The following is a 25940-nucleotide window of genomic DNA, read 5'->3' as shown; positions in this document are numbered from 1 at the left end:
ATTTGACCCAGCAAGGACAAAGGAATAGTGATATATGTTCATATCTGGATACTGTGCCATTTAGAATGGAACTTGGAGTTGCGAGACTAGAAACGTTGGAGGAGCAAAGAGATTTGGGTGTCCATGTGCACAAATTGCTAAAATCTAGTGCACAGATATAAAAAGTAATCAAAAAGGCAAATGTAGAAAATATAGGGACAGAGTGATCTCCTGGAAGAATTTCGATCGCCTAGATGGGTCGGAGAGGAATTTCCCAGATTTTTTTCTCCCAAATTGGCCATTGGGTCTTTATCTGGTTTTTTGCCTCTCCCGGGAGACCACATGGGTTCGGGTGGATGCAGAGTGATAGAAGATTTGAGGTTAGGATCAGATCAGCCATGATCTTATTGAATGGTGGAGCAGGCTCGAGGGGCCGATTGGCCTACTCCTGCTCCTATTTCTTATGTTTTTATGTTCTTATGAATGTTGCCTTTTAGCTCAGTGGGAGCTGGAATACAAAGGAGAGGAAGTTATGCTTTAGTTGTACTGAGCCGTGGTCAGACCCCAGCTGGAGTATTGCACTCAGCTCTGGGCACCACACCTCAGGAGGGATATATTGGCTTGAGGGGTGGTTCTATTTTTTACGTATTCTTGCTTCCTTTCAGCCCCATTATCTATTTATTTTATTCCCCATTCCAACTGCATTATGAATTATTTCATACCCTCCTTCCAGCTGCATTATTTATTGATTTATTGATTTGATACCTGCTGTTCCAGCTCCTTTATTTAGATATTACATGTTCCATTATTTATTTGATACCCACTCTTCCAACTGCTTTACTTGGATATTTGACGTTCCCTTCAAGTTCCATTATTTCTTTTGTACTTCCCTGTAAAACTTTACTATAATACAACTTCCTACCTTACATAGATTTTTATGCTCAAGCCTCTGGAGTGGGACTTGAACCCACAACCTTCTGACTCCGAGACAAGAGTGCTACCCACTGAGCCACAGCTGGCACCATCTTCCTTTGTGCTAGGTATGACTCCAGCAAGTGGGAAGTTTCCCCCCAATTCCCATTGACTTTAGTTTTACTCGGGCACCTTGGAGCCACACTTGGTCAAATGCTGCCGAGATGTCAAGGGCAGTCACTCTCATCACCTCTGGAATTCAGCTCTTTTGTCCATGTTTGGACCAAGGCTGCAATGAGGTCTGGAGCCAAATGATCCTGGCGGAACCCAAACTGGGCGTGAGTAAGTGCTGCTCGTTAGCACTGTCGACGACACCTTCTATCACTTTGCTGATGATTGAGATTAGATTTATGAGGCGGTAATTGGCCAGATTGGATTTGTCCTGCCTTTTGTGGACAGGACATATCTGGATAATTTTCCACTTTGTCGGGTAGATGCCAGTGTTGTAGCTGTATGGAACAGCTTAGCTAGAGGCATGGCTAGTTCTGGAGCACAAGTCTTCAGCACTACAGCCGGGACGTTGTCGGGGCCTGTAGCCTTTGCTGTATCCAGTGCTCTCGGCAGTTTCTTGATATCACGTGGAGTTGGGTTGATGGGGTAATTGTAGAGAGGATGTTTCCACTTGTGGCGAGTCTAAAACTAAAGGTCATAAATATAAGATAGTCACTAATAAATCCAATAAGGAATTCAGGAGGAACTTCTTTCCCCAGAGAGTGGTTAGAATGTGGATCTTGCTACAACTTGGAGTAGTTGATGTGAACAGCATAGATGCATTTAAAGCAAAGCTAGATAAGTACATGAGGGAGAGAGGAATAGAAGGATGCAGTGAAGTTGGATGGGAGGAGGCTCGTGTGAAGCATAAACACCGGCATAGACCATTTGGGCTGAATGACATGTTTCTGTGCTGTAAGTTCTATGTTGTTGTGAAGAGATTGCACATCAGTATTAAAAAAAAAGGTTGGAAAGCAGTTTGAGAGAGAGAGACAATGAGCCTTTGTATTAATTGGGTCATAGATAATGGACTATTTTACCCAATGCAGGTGGATAATAAATTTGCTCCCTTCACATATCAGGACATAGATATTTCTACATAATGGATTTAGTTACATAAATAGCAATTCATTGACACTGGCCCTGAATTTGCGGTTGGAGGCTGCCCGCAGGTGGATGCCTCCAACCAGCAAAAAAATCTACGAACTTACCTGATGGTCATCGATCCATCAGACACTTGTCCTCTGTGCATAGAGGCCCACGTATCCCAGGGGCGCATGCAGTTCGCAAGTGCCCCGGGATCACGTGGGCCGGCCCAACCAATGAAAGAAAGGGTATGTACGGAATCCTCATAAGTATGAATGAGAATACCCCAAAAGTACACGTACACTTCAAATAAATAAATTTAAAAAATCACACATTTAAAATTGATCAAAATGGCATTGAATTAAATATTTAAAACAAAAATTTAATTTTTTGAAAAGTAAATTTACATATTTTAAAGGGTTTAAAAATAAACTTGCCTTATTTCACAGGTTTTTAAATGTATAAATTATTGAAAACAATTTATTTTTCTGTTCTTTAAAAGTGTTACGCTGGTAAAAGCAGAATTTCACAAGTATTCACTGGGCAGAAGTTAGCCCAACTCTCCGACTGCGGAAGCCCTTTTCCCGGGATGCGTGTGATCTGTCAAAAGAATTCTTCGCATGCCCAAACCCGGAACTTGCGCGGCCCCTACGGGCGCATGCGCACCTCATACGCACCCACAGGGGACGCAAATTATGGCCCAACATAAGTGGGAATTGCAACATCCAAAGAAACTTTAAACAATTGAACTTCACAGTGCATTGAAACCGTCTGCAGAATCCCAGCTGGCTGGCAAAGCATTTAAAAGGACTCTGCCATATTGCCATAAATTATAATAGCAATTTAGTAGTCACAGATGTGGTTTTATTGTTTCCTGTCAGATGATGTTGGTGAAGCGATAGTAGAAAAAACTCATTACTTAGTGTAAAGCAGTGGTTTCCTTAGAGTCCACCGATGAGCAATTCCTGCATTGTATTTAATACATGATGACATTGGCCAATGGTTTGTACAGTAAAAAAGTTTCTGCTGCTCACATACAAAAAAAAAATCAGAATTCATAAGGTCACCAGATCTGATTCAACTACTCTGGCAGTACTTGTATTTGGAACTGTCATTGTTTTTCTTTGCAGCATTTTTTCCATTAATTTCTTCAAATGAAATGCTTAAAGAAATAATGAACTGGTGTAATTAGTATAAGAATCATAGAATGGTTACAGTACAGAAGGAGGCCATTCGGCCTGTCGAGCCCGTGCCGGTTCTCTGCAAGAGCACTTCAGCTAGTCCCGCTCCCCCGCCCTTTTCCCCATAGCCCTGCAAAAAATTTTCCTTCAGGTACTTATCCAATTTCCTTTTGAAAGCCACTATTGAATCTATCTCCACCACCCTGTCAGGCAGTGCATTCCAGATCCTAACCACTCGCTGCGTAAAAAAGTGTTTCCTCATGCCTTTGGTTCATCTGTCACTCACCTTAAATCTGTGTTCTCTGGTTCTCGAACCTTCTGCCAACGGGAACAGTTTGTATCTACTCTGTCTAGACCCCTCATGATTTTGAACACCTCTATCAAATTTCCTCTCAACCTTCTCTGCTCTAAGGAGAACACCCCCAGCTTCACCAGTCTATCCATGTAACTGAAGTCCCTCCTCCCTGGAACCATTCTCGTAAATCTTTTCTGCACCCTCTCTAAGGCCTTCACATCCTTCCTTAAGTGCGGTGCCCAGAATTGGACACAATACTCCAGTTGAGGCCAAACCAGTGTTTTATAAAGATTCATCATAACTTCCTTGCTTTTGTACTCTAGGCCTCGATTCCTGAAGCCCAGGATCCGTATGCTTTTTTAACTGCTTTCTCAACCTGCCCTGCCACCTTCAATGATTTGTGCACATATACTCCCAGGTCTCTCTGTTCATGCACCCCCTTTAAATTGTACCCTCTAGTTTATATTGCCTGTCCTTGGTCTTCCTACCAAAATGTATCACTTTTCATTTTTCTGCATTACATTTCATCTGCCACGTGTCCGCCCATTCCACCAGCCGGTCTATGTCCTCTTGAAGTCTATCACTATCCTCCTCACTGTTCACTATATTTCCAAGTTTTGTGTCATCTGCAAATTTTGAAATTGTGCCCTGTACACCCACGTCCAAGTCATTAATATATATCAAGGAAAGCAGTGGTCCTAGTACCGACCCCTGGGGAACACCACTGTATACCTTCCTCCAGTTTGAAAAACAACCATTCACCACTACTCTGTTTCCTGTCACTTAGCCAATTTCGTATCCATGCTGTCACTGTCCCTTTTATTCCATGGGCTTCAATGTTGCTGGCAAGCCTATTATGTGGCACTTAATCAAACGCCTTTTGGAAATCCATGTACACTACGTTAGCTGCATTACCCTCATCAACCCTCTCTGTTACCTCATCAAAAAACTCCAAGTTAGTCAAACACGATTTGCCTTTAACAAATCCGTGCTGGCTTTCCTTAATTAATCCACACATCCAAGTGACTGTTAATTTTGTCCCGGATTATCATTTCTAAAAGCTTCCCCACTACCAAAATTAAACTGACTGGCCTGTAGTTGCCGAGTTTATCCTTGCACCTTTTTTTTGAACAAGGGTGTAACATTTGCAGTTCTCCAGTCCTCTGGCACCACCCTCATTTCCAAGGAGGACTGGAAGATTATGGCCAGTACCGCCGCAATTTCCACCTTTACTTCCCTTGGCATCCAAGGATGCATCCTATCCGGTCCTGGTGACTTGTCTACTTTAAGTACAGCCAACCTTTCTAGTACCTCTTTATCAATCTTTATCCCATCCAGTATCTCAACTACCTCCTCTTTCACCATGACTTTGGCAGCATCTTCTTCCTTGGTAAAGACAGATGCAAAGTACTCATTTAGTACCTCAGCCATGCCCTCTGCCTCCATGCGTAGGTCTCCATTTTGGTCCCTAATTGGCCCCACCCCTCCTCTTACTACCTGTTTACTATTTATATGCCTATAGAAGACCTTTGGATTCCTTTTTTAGGTTAGCTGCCAATCTATTCTCATATTCTCTCTTTACCCCTCTTATTTCCTTTTTCACTTCCCCTCGGAAATTTCTATATTCAACCTGGTTGTATTCTCAACCTGATATCTGCCATACGCCCCCTTTTTCAACTTCATCTTACTCTCTATCTCTTTCATCATCCAGGGAGCTCTGGCTTTGGTTGCCCTATCTTTCCCCCTCGTGGGAATGTACCTCGACTGTACCCGAACCATCTCCTCTTTAAAGGCAGCCCATTGTTTGATTACAGTTTTGCCTGCCAATCTTTGATTCCAATTTACCCGGGCCAGATCCATTCTTAACCCACTGAAATTGGCCTTCCTCCAGTTAAGTATTTTTACTCTAGGTTGCTCCCTGTCCTTTTCCGTAGCTAATCTAAACCTTATGATACTATGATCACTGTTCCCTAACTGTTCCCCTACTGACACTTGCTCCACTTGACCTACCTCATTCCCCATGCCTCCTTCCTCGTTGGGCTGGAAAAGTACTGATCAAGAACGTTCTCCTGAACACACTTCAGAAATGTTTCCCCCTCTCTGCCCTTTACACTATTACTATCCCAGTCTACATTAGGATAATTGAAGACCCCCGTTATCACTACTCTATAGTTCTTGCACTTCTCTGTAATTTCCCTGCAGATTTGCTCCTCTATATCCTTCCCGCTAGTTGGTGGCCTATAGAATACACCTAGTAGTGCAATGGCATATCTGTTATTCCTTAACTCTAACCAAATAGATTCTGTTCTTGTAAATGTGTATTTGTATGCAGAGCTTCCAAAATAAATTTGTAGGACATTCTAAGGGTCTCTCGTGTGAGCAAATTCCAAATAATTATGCAGTACTGTAACTGGGGGATTGTTGAAACTTTTAGAAACTTTATCCACATTTTGTTTAACCATAGGTCAGAGGCATGCCACCAAAAATCTGCACTAAATTTAGTAATGAATAAGATTATCTTGCCTCAGTGTAGTCTAACTCATTCTCCATTAACATTCAAACTCCTGATTTGGTGGAGCTTGGAACTGAACAGAAGGTGAGTCTGAGAGAGGTTCTATTTATACAATAAATAAAATGGTCAATAAAATTGTAATTGTATACCAAACTCTGTGTACAATTACACATTTGTACTGATTACACCAGATCATCATTTTCTTGAAGCATTTCATTTGAAGAAATGAATGGAAAAAATGCTGCTAAGAAAAGCAGTGACAGTTCCAATACAAGTACTACCAGAGTAGTTGCATCAGATTTGGTTATCCTTCGTAGGAGCAAGCTTAATTTTAAAAGAAAATGTCAGTAATACTTTTTTGTTCTTAACAAGCGATATCCAATATATTTAAAGTTGGGTTCCAATGGAAAAATGAGGGATACCATACTGAAAGTAGATATAATTCTGTAAGCAACAGTGTGGTACATTTATATTAGAAGCACCAGTGTGCTGTGCTGAATTCCTGGTCCGCTGTGGGAATGAAAATTAGTTGGGAGATTCATTCCCTGGCTGTATTTGGACACCCCTTAGTGGTCGGTTCAAAGTTGTATTGGAGGTTTTGGGATAGTTCACTATTTTGTTAGTCAAAGGAGACATTAGGACAGGTGACCAGGTGATTTTAAGGAATGTCTTGAAGGAGGAGAGAGAGATGGCGAGGCAGAGAGATTTAGGGATGGGATTCCAGAACTTGGGGCCAGACAGCTGGGGCACGGCCACCAATGGTGGGGTGAAGGAAGTTGGAGATGTACAAGAGGCCAGAATTAGAGGAATGTAGTAGATGATCAAGTGCTGATCAAGCTGTGTCGAGCTTATTGAGTGCTGCTGCTGCACCCTGACTTGTACCATGTAGGTGGTGGAGAGGCTTTGGTGAGTCAGCATGTGAGTTCTCGCCGTAGAATACTTAGCCTCTGATTTGCTTCAGTAGCCACGGCATTTACACAGTTGGTCCAGCTGACACCTTGGATGTTGACTGTGAGGATCCTGACAATACTAACTTCATTCAGTGTTGGGGGAGGTGATTACACTCTCTTGTTGGAGATGATCATTGCCTGCCACTTGTGTGAAGCAAATGTTACTTGCCACTTAGCAATCCAAGTCATGTAGCATGTGGGCATGAACTGCTTCATTATCTGAGGAATTGTGAATGCTGAATACTGTGCAATCATCAGTGGAAAAACCCCACTTCTGACCACCTGACTGAGGGAAGGTCATTGATGAAGCAGCTGAAGATACTTGGTCCTAGGACACTGCCTTGAGGAAACCCTGTAGTGATACCATGGGGCTGGGATGATTGGCTTCCAACAACCACAACCAGCTTCCTTTGTGCCAAATATGACTAGCCAGTGGAAAGTTCCCCCCCCCCCCCCACCGATCCTCATTTACTTCAGTTTTACATTGATCTGAAAGGCCATATGTGTTGCTTACTCTGAAAAATTTCCTGACAATAGTCTTAATCTTGATTTTACTAGTGTGATGCTTTGCCCCTTGTTCTGCTCTCTCAGGGTAACTTGAAATAGTGTTTTGGATTAGTCTTACTGTACCATTTGCTATCTAATATACTTCTGTGAGGTTCCCTTTTAGTCACCTTCCTTCACAGATAAAAAGCCCAAGTTTTTAATTCCTTATGAATCAGTCCTCTGACCTTGGGGGTCGAGCTTGTGGCTCTTCTCTGCATCACCTTTAGAGCTTAATGGTCTCCCTTATTTCTTGAACACATTACAAAAAATGTAGGTCAGACAAGAGTAGACAAAATGGCAATTACACTGCCCTCAGCTGCACTGGAATCAAATCCCGAAGGAATATATTGCATCATTAAACTCATCTCTTGGTTTTTAAACTTATTTACTTAATCATTTTTTATATTAGTTTTTAATGCATGGTATAAGTGGAATAATTATGAAGACTTATGTGGTGTAATTTAATCTCCACTCATTGAAGGCCGATAAATTCCCAGGGCCTGATAATCGACATCCTGGGGTGCTTAAGGAAGTGGCCCTAGAAATAGTAGATGCATTGCTGGTCATCTTCCAAAATTCCATAGACTCTGGAACAGTTCCCATGGATTGGAGGATAGCTAATGTAACCCCACTATTTAAAAAAGGTGGTAGAGAGAAAACGGGGAATTATAGACCGGTAATTCTGACATCGGTAGTGGGGAAAATGCTAGAGTCCATTATAAAAGGTGTAATAGCAGAGCACTTGGAAAACAGTGACAGGATCGGACAAAGTCAACATGGATTTACAAAAGGTAAATCATGCTTGACTAATCTGGAATTTTTTGAGGATGTAACTGGTAGAATAGATAAGGGAGAACCAGTGGATGTGGTGTATTTGGACTTTCAAAAGGCTTTCGATAAGGTCCCGCATAAGAGATTAGCGTGCAAAGTTAAAGCACACAGGATTGGGGGTAAAGGTACTGTCTTGGATAGAGAACTGGTTGGCAGACAGGAAGCAAAGAGTTGGAATAAATGGGTCTTTTTCCGAGTGGCAGGCAGTGACTAGTGGGGTACCGCAGGGATCGGTGCTAGGACCCCAGCTATTCACAATATATATAAATGATCTAGACGAGGGAACGAGATGTAATATCTCCAAGTTTGCAGACGACACAAAGCTGGGTGGGCGTGTGTGCTGTGAGGAGGATGCAGCGAAACTCTAGTATGATTTGGACAGGTTGGGTGATTAGGCAGATGCATGGCAAATGCAGTATAATGTGGATAAATGCGAGGTTATCCACTTCGGTGGCAAACACAGGAAGACACATTATTATCTGAATGGCAGTAGATTGGGAAAAGGGGAAGTGCAACGAGACCTGGGTGTCCTTGTGCACCAGTCGCTGAAGGTAAGCATGCAGGTGCAGCAGGCAGTTAAGAAGGTAAATGGTATGTTGGCCTTCGTAGCGAGAGGATTCGAGTACAGGAGCAAGGATGTCTTGCTGCAGTTGTACAGGGCCTTGGTGAGACCACATCTTGAGTATTGTGTGCAGTTTTGGTTGCCTTATCTGAGGAAGGATGTTCTTGCCATGGAGGGAGTGCAGCGAAGATTCACCAGACTGATACCTGGGATGGTAGGAATGACATATGAGGAGAGATTGGGTCGATTAGGCTTATATTCGCTAGAGTTTAGAAGAATGAGAGGGGAATCTCATTGAAACTTAGAAAATTCTAACAGGACTAGACAGATTAGATGCAGGAAGGATGTTCCTGATGGCAGGGGAGTCCAGAACCAGGGGTCACAGTCTAAGGATAAGGGTAAGCCATTTAGGACTGAGATGAGGAGGAATTTCTTCACCCAGAGAGTGGTGAACCTGTGGAATTCTCTGCCACACAGGGCAGTTGAGGCCAATTTATTAAATATATTCCAGAAGGAGTTAAATATATTTCTTAAGGCTAAAGGGATCAAGGGATATGGGAAGAAAGCAGGGACAGGGGACTGAGTTTGGATAATCGGCCATGGTCTCATTGAATGGCAGAGCAGGCTCGAGGGGCCAAATGGCCTACTCCTGCTCCTATCTTCTATGTTTCTAAGTTCATTGTGATTTGCCATCTGACCAGTCAACTCATGGGCTATAAACTAATATGTTCTCCATGCACACATTGTGCTATTACTTTGTGGTCACCTCTGTAAAAGATCCTACAAGTTGCACAGATTTGTCTGTCTCATTCTAGATGACTTGAAAGCATATGATAGGGTGTATATAATGTATATACACCAGTTCTTACTGTAAATTCTAGTTCCATAATATGTACAAGATGGTGATTTAATTATCCTGGTAACACATTGTGGGGGGAAAAATCTTGTAATTGTTATTTTTGTATTGTTTTCCTCTTTATCTGATGTACCAACTTCAAAAACCAAAGGTTGAAGGATATTTCAGAACAGCATTTGAAATATACACAGACGTGGAATAAATATTCGTGTAGATCTATTAACAAATTCTCTTAAATCAATTTTTGAATATGATAATACATTGTTATGCTCATGTCTGATTATTGTGCAATCAACATGGCCAATTACTGTCAATTTTCACGTAAATGTCAACTTCTGATTGCTGCCTATTTTGCAGTTTGTGGCTACATTCTTATTAAAACCTTCTGCAATTAAAATCTAGCTCCTTCAGAATTGGAAGAAGTTGACTTAAAACCAAGGTAGACAATGGCAATCAATTATGAAAATATTTGCAATGATTCATTCCGACTGTGTGAAAGTTGACATTGTTCTGTTACTCATCATCATCATTTTTCCATGTTTTCCTAATTTCACTTCCTTTTCTAATTATGTTTAGTGGATGAAATTCCAGTTGCTATTCGTGACATTTGCATTTTGTTCTGATAGCTTTCTGTTTATAAAATCCTTTTGAACAGTTTTTCACTTTTAAATCTACATGAATTTCCTGGTCAGGAGGTCTGGCAGATAACCTGTTCCGAAAGCTTCTGCTAATGCTATTTTTGAGCCAACTGCTTTTTGTTCGATGTGGCTCTCCAAGCTGGTTCACCCCTAGATTTATTTTTTTGACCCTTATCTTCTCACTTTTTGCTAAGGACTTTTTCCAATAGCATAAGATCCATAATACATAATGTTCGAGCACCAGTGAACTGCTCATGACTACAGCAAATTTCAATTTCTTCTGTTGATCATCCACTTTTGATCACAACTTTTTTTAATGTACCAGAGGAGGAACTGAAGCTGATGGAAGGAAATCCAAAATGACTGCCAGTGGCATGGTTTCTTTTCTGTGTCTACAGTAGGCTGGAAACTGTTCAGTATATCATTGTTTTGTACCATTAAAATACTTACCCCCCCCCCCCCCCCCTCCGTGCCCGCCTGCCTGCCCCTTCAGCCTGTAAGTGCACTTGAGAAGGTCTTTGGTTTAATCCTTGTTCTCTGCTAAGTTAACTGATCTCACTCAAGTGGTGATGGTCAAGTTGATCCCCTTTGCTCAGCACCCTGAGCTCGGGAGAAGAAAAGAGTAACTAGGGCTGCTGTTCCTGATTGTGCCACTGATCCCTGCTGAAAAGTGCATTCATGTAGATCTTCATTAAGGACGCACCTGATAGACTTAGCTGAGTAGGATCCACCTCCCCCACCACACAATTACATAATTGATTAACATTGTCTAGGCTCACATGTAAAGAATGGACATTTGGGTGAGGCTTTGGGAGGGCTGTTAGTGTCTGTGCGCGCATCAGCACGTTCGGGGAGAAGGGGAGAAAATTGTGTGACGAAAAAATTATTTGTTTAAAAGCTAAACCTGATGGAATGAAATCTTAAGATTGCTGGTGCTATCAATTGCATTTTCTTGTAACTATGAAAATTCAAGCCACTTAATTGCTGACAGTCTTCTTAGGCAGTCCCTTAGAACCGAAGATGACTTGCTTCCACATTAAAAGTGAGTTCTCAAGTGACTGATGAGTCCAATGCGGGACCTACAGTCTCTGTCACAGGTGGGGCAGACGGTGGTTGAGGGGGGGCGGGTGGGTGGGGTGTTTGGGTTGATTTGCGCTGCTTGTGTTTGCTCCCGGCGAAGAGACTCAAGGTATTTGGCACCTTTCTGGATGCTTCTCCTCCACTTTGTACGGTCTTGGGCCAGGGATTCCCAGGTGTCGGTGGGGATGTTGCATTTTTTCAAGGAGGCTTTGAGGGTGTCCTTGAAGCGTTTCCTCTGCCCACCTGGGGCTCTCTTTCCGCGTCGGAGCTCCCGAGTAGAGCGCTTGTTTTGGGAGTCTCGTATCGGGCATGCGGACAATGTGACCCGTACATCGGAGTTGATTGAGCGTGGTCAAAACTTCGATGCTGGGGATGTTGGTTTGAGCAAGAACACTGACATTGGTGCGTCTATCCTGCCAATGGATTTGCAGGAACTTGTGGAGGCAGCGTTGGTGGTACCTCTCCAGTGCTTTGAGGTGCCTGCTGTACATGGTCCATGTCTCTGAGGCATACAGGAGGGCGGGTATTATTTGCTGACAGTGACCAGTTGATAGAATTTTTTTTTTTTAATTTTCACGTAGGTTGGTTCCCTGCTTAATTCTAGCTCTAAATCTGTACTGATGTTTCTATATTCACTGCTGATGGCAGTGAAAAACATGTGATCTCTGCATTCTAAAACTTAGAACTCCCACAGATGGTATTGAAAGAGCAAACCTTGTACAAGTCACACACTTAGTTCTTGTGGAAAACAAAGCTGCTCTTCCCAGATTAAGAACATAATGCCATATAACTGTTAATCTGAGGTAGCTACAAATTATGACTTAAAAAAAACACTTTCCCAGTTTTAATAGTATTCTGATATTAACTTTTTCTAAACCTGTAATATATTAATGTCTGACAGTCCTGTGAAATGGTAATTAATTAAACTGTAATCTAAAACAATGTGCAGCTGCTATTACTGAGCAATGGATATTCTGGAAAAACTCTTCCATTTAGAAGTCTTCAGTGGAAAATAGCTGTTGGAGACATGTCTAGAAGGTGGCTGGTAGACAGGTTGACGGTGTCAGCTGTGACTCTGGGCAGCACTCTCACCCTGAATCAGAAGGTTGTGGGTTCAAGTCCCACTACAGAGACTTGAGCACAAAAGTCTAGGCTGACACTCCAGTACAGCTGAGGGAGTACTGCACTGTCTGAGGTGCCATCTTTTGGATGAGACCAAAGTCACGCCTGCTCTCTCAGGTGGACGTAAAAGATTCCATGGCACTATTTCGAAGAAGAGCAGGGGAGTTATCCCTGGTGTTTTGGCCAATATTTATCCCTCAATCATCATAACAAAAACAGATTATCTGGTCTTCATCACATTGCTGTTTGTGGGAGCTTGCTGTGCGCAAATTGGCTGCTGCGTTTCCTACATTACAACAGTGACTACATTTCAAAAAGTACTTCATTGGCTGTAAAGTGCTTTGGGACGCCCAGTGGGCGTGAAAGGCGCTGTAGAAATGCAAGTCTTTCTTTTATCATACTGTACTAATGTGGGGAAAATTTTTAAAAATAATTTTGTGTGTTACAGGTGGTTATTCCAAGAAGCCCTATCCAGGCCAAGGGATTGTTGCTGTCCTGCATAGAGGACAAAAACCCTTGTATCTTCTTTGAGCCTAAAATTCTCTACAGAGCTGCCGGTAAGTTTCCAGGTGTAGTAATTTCTAAGTTCTGGTACAAGATTACCACAGACTACTTTACTGATTTTGTTGGAACTATTGCAGCAACATAAGCAAAGAAATTCATAGTGTTCTATTTCATTGGAGAATACAAATGTATTTGGCAGAGGTCAAAACCAGACGTTTATGTATGTTGGAGATCAAATAAAAAATTCCTTTTTGTCATCTTTTTCGGTGTTTATGTTGGCTTTCTCATTTCAGTTCAACTTAGCACAATAATATTGTACTGCACTTTTCAGAGCCTGACACACTTTTATTAATAAAATCGTTTTTGGTACTTGATTTTTTTCTATTTTGCATAAGATTTGAAAGCAATCATTCTATAAATTTATTATAAAAATAGTTTTTGGTACTTAATTTTTTTTTCTATTTTGAGTAAGACTTGAAAGCATTCTATGATGTGTAAGTATAACACTGAAAAAAATGCCTTGTATGAGGAAGAATGTAACAAAGCCTTGAATTCAAAATTCACAGATTTCTTATTTCAGGAACAATGAAAATAGAAGTATGGGATTGGAGCCCAAGATTTCTTGGAGGATAAATTCACAGCAGTGTGGTACTAAACTATACAGGTCACAAAAATCTTTGCTGAGCTAGCTGATTTCAGGTGGGCAGAGTTGAGGTGCAGCAATTGGATTCAATCTTGTAGGCTAGGGAATGAAAAAAAAAAAGAGAAATGGAGGAAACACTCAGTGGGTCAGGCAGCATCTGTGGAGAGTTAACGTTGCAGGTTGATGACCTTTCATCAGAACTCAAGGAACAAAAATAGCTAGGGTTGCCATTTCTGATTGTAGTTCAACAACAACATCAGCAACAACTGGCACTTATATAGCACCTTTAATGTAGGAAAGCATCCCAAGGCACTTCATAGAAGCTTAAAGACAAAAATTAACACTCAGCCAAAGAAGGAGGAAATTGCGTCTCATCCAGAACATAACATAAGAACATAAGAAGTAGGAGCAGGAGTAGGCCATACGGCCCCTCGGGCCTGCTCCGCCATTCAATAGGATCATGGCTGATCCGAACCTAGACTCACGTCCACTTCCCTGCCTGCTCCCCGTAACCCCTAATTCCCTTATCAGCTTGGAAACTGTCTATCTCCGTTTTAAATTTATTTAATGTCACAGCTTCCACAGCTCTCTGAGGTAGCAAATTCCATAGATTTACCACCCTCTGAGTGAAGAAGTTTCTCCTCATCTCAGTTTTGAAAGGGCAGCCCCTTATTCTAAGATTATGCCCCCTAGTTCTAGTCTCACCCATCAGTGGAAGCATCCTCACCGCATCCACCCAATCAAGCCCCCTCACAATCTTATGTTTTGATAAGATCGCCTCTCATTCTTCTGAATTCCAATGAGTAGAGGCCCAACCTACTCAACCTTTCCTCATAAGTCAACCCCCTCATCTCCGGAATCAACCGAGTGAACCTTCTCTGAACTGCCTCGAGAGCAAGTATATCTTTTCTTAAATATGGAAACCAAAACTCTACGCAGTATTCCAGGTGTGGCCTCACCAGTACCCTGTATAACTGAAGCACGACTTCCCTGCTTTTATACTCCATCCCCCTTGCAATAAAAGCCAAGATTCCATTGGCCTTCCTGATCACCTGCTGTACCTGCATACTAACCTTCTGTGTTTCATGCACCAGGACCCCCAGATCCCTTTGTACTGTAGCACTTTGCAGTTTCTTTCCATTTAGATAATAACTTGCTCTTTGATTTTTTCTGCCAAAGTGCATAACCTCACACTTTCCAACATTATATTCCATCTGCCAAATTTCTGCCCACTCACTTAGCCTGTCTATGTCCTTTTGCAGGTTTTTTATGTCCTCCTCACTCACTGCTTTCCCTCCCATCTTTGTATCGTCGGCAAACTTGGATATGTTGCACTTGGTCCCTTCCCCGCCCCGTCCGACTGTCACCCCGGCGTTTCAATCCAACCTGAATCAGTCTCGCCCACAGCTGGCGGGACTGGTCGTCGGGAGCCTAATCACCAATAATTGGCATTTTTAATGCCATTTTAAGGGGCCCTTGCTATTTTCAGCCTTTTCCCACGCTAAACACGCCTGGTGGGAACCCCGCTGATGAAACCTGGCTTGAACAATGTCGGCTTGCTTACTTTCAGCTGCAGGTCAATCAGGAAAGAAGAGATTTAATCAGACAGCATTTGTAGGTTGCAGGACCTTGTTGTCTCAAGCTTGGGGCAACTTGTTCAAGGCTTAGGCACAGCTGTGGAAGGTTGGAGCCTCACACACTTCTCCAGTGTGAGCTCCTGGGAAGCCCCTCTCGCCACCCTCACTAAGCGCTTCCTCAACTGAGGCACCTACCAGAAGCATGGGAGGCCTTTTTTTCCTTCCCCTCTTGGCATTAGAGGACCTCCAACCCCAATCGTGAAATGACACACGCCACAACTGCAGAAGTTGCCATCTGAAATTTTATTTACAATAACCAACTGATGGCATTTTTAAAATAAACACAACATTTCACCCAAGTGACTACCCTTGTGATTAGTGTTGCTTTATTTTTCTCTTACGCGTGCCCCTACGTAGTGGTTCCCCTGTGGCTTCAGCAGATGTGGAGGCCCCTTGCTCACTTTCCTGCTGCTCCTGTCTCGACATCTTTGGCGGGCGTCTCTGGGATGGCGAGCCTGTGAGGGCTCGCCAGCACTTTGCTGCTCCTGCGGCTGTGCAGAGGTTGAGACCTCTATCTCCGTTGGGTGTGGACTCCGACGTGGCTCTGACCGAGGGCTCTGCAGTGGCATGGAAGTGTGAGCGCGTGGAGAGGAGCCCCACTTCCTTGCGGTCTGCCACCAACTTCCTTCTCATGGGTGAGGTCCCCCTCAGTGCCTGCAAGTGGCTTGAGAGCAGCTTGCTGCACATCAGGGGGGCCATGGGGACCCTTTTCTACAATGGCAGTCCTACTCAGAGGGCCTGCCATGAAGGTCTGGTTTCTCTGCTCAATAGCTGACCGTCACTCCTCCAGAGATGTCAGTCTATTCTGAACACTCAGCATGTTTTCAACACTCTGGCGACTTAGCTCCTCCATGGCCGTAGCCCTCCTCTCCTCGACTATAGCCAGTGATGTAACAAAACTCACTACGCACTTGGTTTGAGCATAAAGCAAGGCTTTAATCAACTTGTTTCAGAACATGGAAGTCTAGCTCCTTGCCTTTACAAAATGTCCCTGGCAAGCTGGGGCCAACGCCCGAGTATTTATACTCCTTGGATGGCGCCACCAGCTGGCCGTCCAGTGTTATTTCATAGGTAGTTTCTCGATGATGAGATTTATGACATTCTTCCTGCCTAAAAGATTTGGAAGTCCGACGACTTCCTCTTAACGGATTAGGTGGACCACGAATAGCCACAGTCTTTTAGATTTTTGTTTATGGCCAGAAGGCACGTCTCCCCAGACCGTGTCTTGGTCCCTGGGCCGCTTGATCTGTGCCGATGGATCGATAGGGCCCGTGTTGCTCTGATCAACCCGAGGGAGGCTGGGGAGATCGTGACTCCGGGTGCGGGTCCCCACAGGTGCAGAACTGGCTTCGTCCCGTTGGTTAGCCGGAGATTGACCGGCGCCCTGGCCTGGGGTGGCCATCCCACGGGGAGCGCTTGGCTCCCAGAGCGGATCCGGCGGGGCAGCAGGCAGATCCCTCGATGTCCCACGTAGGGCGTCATCCTCGGGGGAGCGCAGAGTGTCGGCCTCATCCCCACAGGTCCCTCCATCAGTCGGGCCTGTGGAACCAGCCGGACAGTGGCCAGGTCCCGGAGGGAAACGGTGCACTCCCGGCCATCCGGGTACCACACGTGGGCGTACATGGGGTTGACGTCTGTAAGTTCTACCTCGTCGACTAGAGGATCGGTTTTTGACGATCGGACAAATCTCCGGAGCAGCACGGGGCCAGGATCTGCCAACCATGATGGTAGAGACGTCCCATGGGTGGAGCGACGCTGGAAGCTGAAGAATCGCTCGTGAGGTGTGACATTGGTAGAAGTAAAAAGGAGAGACCTGATGGAATGCAGCGCGTCAGGGAGCATAGTTTCCCACTGCTGGTCTGGTAGATTGCGTGACCTCAGTGCAAGACGAACAGCGTTCCAAATGATAGCGTTGTATCTCTCAACCTGTCCGTTACCGATGGGATGGTACGGTGTTTTACTTGTGGCGATTCCCCGTTGGGAGAGATAACTTTTGAGTTCGCTTGACATGAAGGAGGGACCCCGATCAGAGTGGATGAAATTGGCCGTACCGCAAAGGGAAAAGACTTGATCAAGGCATTTGATCACTGTGGAAGTAAGCATATTGGGACAGGGGAAAGCAAAGGGAAAGCGTGAATATTCGTCCACCATAGTCAGTAAGTAGGTGTTCCGCGTTGAGGAAGGCAATGGCCCTTTAAAGTCAATGCTGAGTCGCTGCATAGGCTGTATAGCGTGTATGAGCGAGCCACCCGATGGACGGAAGAATTGCGGTTTTAACTCCGCACAAATTTTACAGGAGGAGCACGTTCTTTTCACATCTTCCGTAGAAAATGGTAGATTTTTAGATCGCACGAAGTGCAACATACGGGTAACGCCAGGATGGCATAAGTCAGTATGAAGATCTGCCAGAGTCGAAGTTGATATAGAAGAGCAGAATGCCCGCGTGAGGGTATCCGGGGCCACATTCTCTTTGCCGGGTCGATAATGTATGGTGTATCCAAAGGCAGCCAATTCCATCCTCCAGAGTTGTATTTTGTTATTCTTGATCTTAGTGCGTTTCCGGTTATCCAGCATAAAGGTCACGGCGTGCTGATCGGTTATAAGTGTGAAATGGCGACGAGCGAGAAAATGATTCCATTTACGCACCGCTTCGATGATGGCCGTAGCCTCCTTCTCGACAGGAGGATAATGGAGCTCGCTACCCTGCAAAGTTCTGGACAGAAATGCAACGGGTCGACCACCTTGATTCAAGGTAGCAGAGATCGCCACATCCGATGCATCGCACTCGACCACGAAAGGAAGACTTTCATCAATGGAACGAAGCGTGGCTTTTTCCAGTTGTCGCTTGAGGAGGTTGAAAGCTGAAATAGCCGTTGCCTCCAATGGAAATGACTTTGCGTGAAGCAGGGGCTGGATCTTGTCGGAGAAGTGGGGTATCCATTTCGCATAATAGGTGAACATGCCGAGTGCCCGACGAGGAGAGCCGAGATTCATAGGGGGAGGGAGCTCCTGAAGCGGACGAAGTCACTCCGGATCCGGTTTGGTGACACCGTTGCCCACCCAGTAGCCAAGGATGTTGACTGATGGTACTGATTTCACATATTTGGACTCATTTAAGGTTAAGTTGCGACGACGGAGAACGTCAAAAAATTTCTGGAGATTGGCATCATGCTCCTTCTGGTTATGACCAGCAATGGTGATATTATCCAGATATGGAAAAGTGTCCGTTAAGTTCTCCTGTTTGACTAGGCTATCTGTTGCCCGTTGAAAGACGGCCACCCCATTGGTGACCCCAAATGGAAGGTGACAAAACTGGTAAAGCCGACATTGGCCTCAAAGGCCGTATACTTTTTGTTAGATCCTTTAATGGAACTTGATGATATGTGCTCTTTAAATCAAAAGTTGAAAATACCTTGTAGTTGGCAAAGTTACTGACCATGTCATCGATGCGTGGTAGTGGGTAGGCATCCAGGTCAGTATACTGGTTAATAGTTTGCGAGTAATCGATACAAAGACGTTTCTTGTGTTGCTTCAGAGGATTTTTAACAATGACGATTTGAGCCCGCCAGGAAGATGAACATGGCTCAATGATACCGTCAGCTAGAAGGCGAGAGATTTCTGCCTCGATAAAGGCTCGATCATCTCGGCTGAAATGTCGTGATTTAGTGACTATGGGCTTACATCGGGGGGGAAAGATTGGCAAACAAGGAGGGCTCGTCGAGCGAAGCTGCCGAAAGTGCACAAAATGGTACTTTGGAAATAGTAAGCTCTGGCTTTGTCCCTCCAAACTCAAAAGTGAGTCTTTTGTGTTGTTTCTGGAAATCCTGTCCCAGGAGCACATCACTGCACAGGTTCTTGAGCACCCCGAGCCGGGTGGAGAAATAAGTGCGGCCATTGAGAATAAGGTCGACAAGACAAAAGCCGGAAGAATTGGTGGTCAGTGTTGTCAGAGCCATTGCAATTTCCCTGTCCGAGGGGTAAATACGCAGTTTTAACTTACTGACAGCCCGCTCACTAATGAAGTTGTCAGAGCTGCATGAGTCGATTAGTGCACTCAAAATGTGTCCATTTATCGAAACCTTCGTGGCTGCATGGGACAAACTTTGGGGAAAAACAGCTGTGATGGGAGGAGGGGCAGTTTTACCCTTGACAGCTGTAACCTTAGTAGTGGTTCTTGGGGGAGGAGCAGTTTTATAGATTGCAGCTGTAACCTTAGTAGTGGCTCTTGGGAGAGGAGCAGTTTTATAGATAGTAGCTGCAAAACTAACAGGAGCTCTCGACCGGCATACCTTAGAAAAGTGGCCTTTCTTACTAACAGTGGCTCTTGACTGGCATATCTTAGAAAAGTGACCTTTCTTGCTGCAATGATTGCAGGTCAAAATTTCCTATAATGGAACGCTCCTCCACAGAAGAAACACTTCCTTCCAGATTGCCAAGATGCCACTAGGGCGGGGTCGTCATCAGTGTAGGTTTCTAGGGTAGGGTTGTCATCAGCCGGGTTGGAGTCGTCATCCGTGAGGGCTTCCGCCCGAGGCCTATTGAAAGAGTCACTAAAAGAGATAGCAGCAGCCTGTGCATGTGGTAAAAGATAGGTGTCTGCATTCCTCTTTGCTAAGTCCAGAGAACATGCCTGGTCATAGGCAGCTTGTAACTTGACGGTTTTATTCTCCAACAGACGCTGACGTATGAAGGGAGACCCAATCCCATTAATAAAGGAATAACGATTTAACTCCTCCTGGTACTGCTCAGCTGTAACAGCTTTAAGATTACAATCCTTGCTGAGCCTGCGAAGTTTCTGAAGGAATTCGTCAAGTGATTCCCCGGGTTGTTGTCGAGTTGTGGCCAGTAGATGCCGAGAAAAAACTTCATTTGGGGACTTGACATATAGCTGCTGTAATATTTGGATAGCGGTGTCATAGTCTACACAGTCTTCGATATAATCAAACACATGAGGGGATACGTAATTAGCAAGTATTCCTAATTTATCAGGAACATTTTCACCACACACCCTGAGGAAGTTGCTGAAAGTACGATACCAGTGTTTCCATACCTTAGCAGCTGTAAGTGAATTCGGGTCCAGGTCAAGACGGGCGGGGCTGAGTAGTTTCTCCATGATGGATTGATTACTTGTCTGAGTTCCCTTCTACGGTTCGAGTTGTAGCTGGCTGTTCCCGAAATCACCCAAAGCGTGGGGTCGATATCAAGTTGATTAAATTGACGTAATAAAACTCACTACACACTTGGTTTGAGCATAAAGCAAGGCTTTAATCAACTTGTTTCAGAACATGGAAGTCTAGTTGTATCCACTAGCTCCTTGTCTTTACAAAATGTCCCTGGAAAGCTGGGGCCAACGCCCGACTATTTATACTCCTTGGATGGTGCCACCAGCTGGCCGTCCAGTGTTATCCACTGAGTTGGACAACAGAGGAGAGACATTGGAGGACGATGGTGTAGTGAAATGTGTCAAAGTCTGTAGACAAGTCGAGAAGGATGGGGAGGGATAGTGCACCATGGTTATAGTCACAAAGGATGTCATTTGTGACTTTGATAAGGGGCGTTTCAGTGCTGTGACAGTGAAGGAAACCGGATTCGAGAGTTTCAAACATGGAGTTGTGGGATAGATGGGCACAGATTTGGGAGGCAATAACACGTTCAAGGACTATGGAAAGGAAAAGGAGATTAGAGGTGGAGCGAAGTTTGCAAGGACAGAGGAGTCAAAGCTGGTTTTTTTTTGAGGAGGGGCGATGATAGGAACATAGGAACAGGAGTAGGTCATTCAGCCCCTTTACAATCATTCACTTAGATCATGGCTGATCTGTACCTCAATTCCATTTACCCGCCTTTGCTCCATTATCCCTTGATCTTAGTCTTATCGATTTCAGTCTTGAAAGCTCTAATTGTCTCAGCATCCACAGCCTTTGGGGGAAATAGTTCTAGATTTTTACTATCCATTATGTAAAAAAGTGTTTCCTGATTTCTCTCCTAAATGGCCTGGCTCTAATTTTAAGATCACGTCCCCTCGTTATTGATACCGCCATCAGAGAAAGTAGTTTATCTGTATCTATCCCACCGAATCCTTTTAACATTTTAAATACCTCAGTCAGATCACACCACAATCTTCTATACTCAAAGGAATACAAACCAAGTTTATGTAACCTGTCCTCATAATTTAACCCTCTAAGCCCGATATCATTCTGGTGAATTTGTGCTGCACCTCTTTCACCCCCCCCCGCCCCCCCATCTTCAAAGGCCAGTATATTCTTCCTGAGTTATAGTGCCCAAAACAGAACTCAGTACTCCAGATGGACCAAGGCTTTATACAACTGATGCATAACTTCCTCCCTTTTGTAATCCAGCCCTTTGGAGAGAGTTTTTGTGGCAGTATGGCTTAATGGGCACTAGCAGCCTGCTGGTAACTCACCCTGAACAATCAGTGTTAGAAGGCCAATCAACCATGGAGCTTAGCACAGTTGAGCTGAATTCCTTATCTGATTTCCACAAACATGTAGGGCAGGATTTTCATTGGGCCGTGGAGTCGGGATTGGAGGCGTGGGGGGGGGTTTAAAATCCCAAAATCAGGGGTCCCAACCCCATCCTGCACCCAAACCCGCCCCGCACTGAGACCCGCCTACCCGAGGCGGGAAGGGATTAGTGCCAATTAACTGCCTGTTAACGGGCAGTTTTTAGCCTAATCCCTATTTTTAAGGTTGAAATGTGGGATTCCCGACGGCTCCAAACCACACCAAGTTAGAGAAGGTGGGCCGTTGGGTTGAAGGACTTGGAGGGGTCGAGATGAGTGAGTGGTGAGTGATGTGTGCATGAGTGCAAAGGTTAAGTGTGTTTGGTGTGTCTAAAGTGATTAAGTTTTACATACCTTTTCTAACCTTTCAGCCTTCCTTCCTTTAGGGAGTCCCTCATCTCACCGGCACAGAAAGCAGAATGGCTGCAAACTGTCAAAAGTGACAGCCTGCAGCTTTCTGTGCAGGAGAGATTTCTAACTGAGTCTGTGGAGAAGGACTCATGTTAGGAGTAAGACTGTCAGTGTTTGACAGCTTCAAACAGCTGTGAAACACTGATATTTCATCTGTCAAAACCTCTTGACGGATGAAATTTCAGTCTGTGACGTCACCTGTTGCCGGGTGGCCCTTAATTGGCCTGCTAAGCCCGCTGGGTGGGCTCAACAAGGTCAATCAAGCTAAAATCGTGTGGATTGGCTGCATCTCGATGGAGGCAGGACTACAACCCCGAAAGTTGTAGTCCCGACTCCTGAGTTAAAATCCTGCCCGTAATCTCCAGCAAGAATCGCTGAATTATCTCCTCATGTCCTTACTGCTTGGCCGCGCGCACGTACCTTAGTGGGAACATTGCTGACCACCCAACCCCCCTTCCTGATGGCAGATCTGAAAGAGAGGGGGCTAAAATACCAGTGGTACAAGGGAACCTAAAAATAAGTCAAGGCTAGGAACTTGGTGTATTTCATATAAATAAATAAAAAGGTAATGGAGAAAATAATGGGACTAAAGATAGACACATCTCCAGGATCTGATGGTTTCCACCATAGGGTATTAAAAGGAATAGCTGAGGAAATTGTAAATGCGAGGTCATAATTTTCCAAAGCTCTCTAGATTCAAGAATTGTGCCATTGGATTGAAAAATTGCAAATGTCACTCCATTAGAGAGGATGGGAGAAATGAGGTAACTACAGACCTGCCAGTTACTGGAATCTATCATTAGAGAGAGAGTGACTTAGCACTTGGACAAGTATGAGCTGATCAAGGAGAGTCAGCATGGATTTGTGAAGGGCCGGTCATATCTGACTAATCTAGTTTACTTTTTTGAGGAGGTCATTAGCATGGTGGATAGAGGAGTGTCTGAGAATGCTGTTTGTATGGACTCCCAGAAAGCATTTGATAAGGTTCCGCACAAGAGACTATTAGCAAAAATAAGAGTGCACTGAATTGGAGGTAACCTTGTGATGTGCATTGGTAATTGGTTGAGAGGTGGGTAACAACATAGGGATAAAGGATTCATTTTCTGATTGGTGGGATGTGACAACTGGTGTTCTCCAGAGGATCTGTACTGTGTCTCAGCTTTTCACGATATATTAGTGCTTGAATGAAGATCACACAAATTTAGGAGGCACAGTAAGTTGTGTGGGTGGGAGCAGGAAGTTACAAAGGGACATAGACAGACTAAGTGAGTGGGCAAAACTATGGCAGATGGACTTCAATGTTGGGGGTATGAGGTCATCCACTTTGCATCTGGGAAAGAACAATCGGAATAGTTTTTTAATAGCAACTGTGGAGGAGCTAACTGATTTAGGTACCCATATACACAAATCACTAAAGCTAGTGTGCAGGTACAAAAACAATCAAAAAGATTAATAGAATGTTGACCTTTATGTCACAGAATCACAGAAACCCCACAGTGCAGATAGAGGCCATTTCGGCCCATCGAACCTGCACCGACACATATCCCACCCGATCCCCGTAACCCCTACACCAACACATATCCCACCCTATCCCCGTAACCCCACGTATTTAATCCCCCTACCACTAAGGGTCAATTTATCATAGCCAATCAACCTAACCCGCACATCTTTGGACTGTGGGAGGAAACCGGAGCACCCGGAGAAAACCCACGCAAACACGGGGAGAATGTGCAAACTCCACACAGACAGTCACCCGAGGCCTTGTACAGAGCCTTGGTCAGACCTCATCTGAAGTACTGCATTCAGTTTTGACCACCGACCCTCATGAAAGAGGGTACAGCCTTGGAAAGGGTGCAGCTTAGAATCACCAGAATGATACTGGAAATCTGGAACAATCCATCAAAAGATATATGGATGCTGGGTCAATTGACATTTTCAAGACTGAGATCGCTAGATGTTTGGGTAACGGTATCAAAGGATTTGGAACAAAATATTGGTAAATAGAGTTGAGGTACAGATCAGCCATGATCTAATTGAAAAGGCTTGAGGGGCTAACTGGCATGCTCGTGTTCCTATGTATGTATATTTGCGTGTATGTGTGTATACATGTCTGTGTATATGTACATGGGTAAGTATATATGTATGCATGTGTGTGTGCACATGTATGTATGTGCATGTGTATGAATATATTTGCATGTGTATATGCTTGGTTGGATGTATGAACATGTATATGCATGTGGTTATATGTACGTGTAAATGCACGCGTATGTTTATGTATGTGCGTGTGTGTGTGTAAATTATATTACCAAAAAATGTTTGCCCTCAGGATGTGATTGATGCTGCTAAGGCTGCATTTATTACCCATCCCTAGTTGTGTTGTGAAGGTGGTGATGGGTTGTCTTCTTGAACCGCTGCAGTCCTTGTGATGTTGCTCCCACACTGGTGTTTGGTAGGAAATTCCAGCAATGATGAAGGAACGGCAGTGTATGTCCAAGTCAGGATGGTGCATGACTTGGAGTGGAACTTGGCGGTGATAAACCTAATGCATGCATGATTCTAGTGTTGTCAAAAGCCTTTGATTCAGCCCCAGAGATTAAATGGGAGAATTTAAAATTCAAGTAACTGCACCATGTTGTGGTACTGTTTCCACTGGAAGCAGTTCTGCACTATACAGTAAATGGGCCATTACAAGAAAAGATAAAATTGATGAGTTTTTGGAGATTGAGAAAGATAGTTTGTGTAAGAGCTAGTGTTTAATGCTGAAGAATGATCTTAAAACTGTAAATGTGCTGGCATTTCTGGATGTTCAGTGTCCTAGCTACTGTAGAATTTATTCCAACTTTGTCTGTGTGCAATAAAAGCTGCTACTGGTGGATTGGTTACTGTTGTGACCTAGTGGGTATTTTCCTTAGCTGCAGCAGTTACATTCCTAAAGTGGTACATTCTGTTCCTCTGACTCATAAATATAAATTTTATAGATCTGCAGGAATCATGCCAGTTCTAACCACATGGCGTTAAAATACACGAACAACTTCCATTTTTTAGTAGTTGAACCATTTTGATTGGTCTCAACCTACAGATTGACCCGATACTAATTGGTTTCAGACATTAATTTGCAAAGTTTGTTCATGGGAACATAATATTCACAATCTGATTTATGTAAGCCAAAGGATGGTATCACTTAGTGCAAAATGCAGTTAGTATATTACAATTGATACCATATATATTTTTAGAATTCATTTAAATATACCCAATTAAAAGAAAATGTTAAAAAGATGGGTTATTACAGTACCGTCAGTAGAATTCTACAAAACTGTTCAATAAAATAATAGTCCATTATTTTTCCACATGGAGTAGGATATTACTTTGAAGAAAATTACTCTGTGTACTTCCCTTCCCCCTTAAGGTGCATGTTAACAAGGAGAGAAAAAATAAAGCAATGTTAAAATCTAACAATCAATTAATCGGTGCACATTTGACACCAAAAGATGCTTGCTACAAAATTAAGACCAAAAGCTGTGCTTGGTAATGGAATTTTATTAATGGTTGAACAGTTTCAGGAGACACAACAGGGCAAAAATAAATAATTGTGGTAGAATAGAAAAACGCTCCAGAAATAATTTC

At 43.8% G+C, this 25940-nt stretch overlaps 1 protein-coding gene across 6 annotated transcripts in view; it reads left to right on the top strand.

Moving 5' to 3' along the window:
• Nucleotides 1-25940, top strand: part of bckdhb (branched chain keto acid dehydrogenase E1 subunit beta) — a 536758-nt gene that overhangs the window by 138582 nt on the left and 372236 nt on the right. For all 6 annotated transcript variants that reach the window (XM_085997678.1, XM_085997676.1, XM_085997679.1 and 3 more), the window contains exon 6: nucleotides 13050-13158. In XM_085997678.1, coding sequence (XP_085853804.1) covers nucleotides 13050-13158 — 109 coding nt within the window. The remainder of the gene's footprint in view (nucleotides 1-13049; nucleotides 13159-25940) is intronic.

This window comes from Somniosus microcephalus, chromosome 9, assembly GCF_052327205.1.
Source record: "Somniosus microcephalus isolate GS21.2 chromosome 9, FLI_Smic_1.0, whole genome shotgun sequence".
In the NCBI taxonomy this organism is placed as follows: domain Eukaryota; kingdom Metazoa; phylum Chordata; class Chondrichthyes; order Squaliformes; family Somniosidae; genus Somniosus; species Somniosus microcephalus.
The sequence above is the reverse complement of the archived record's forward strand: the minus strand, read 5'-3'. Positions and strand labels throughout refer to the sequence as shown.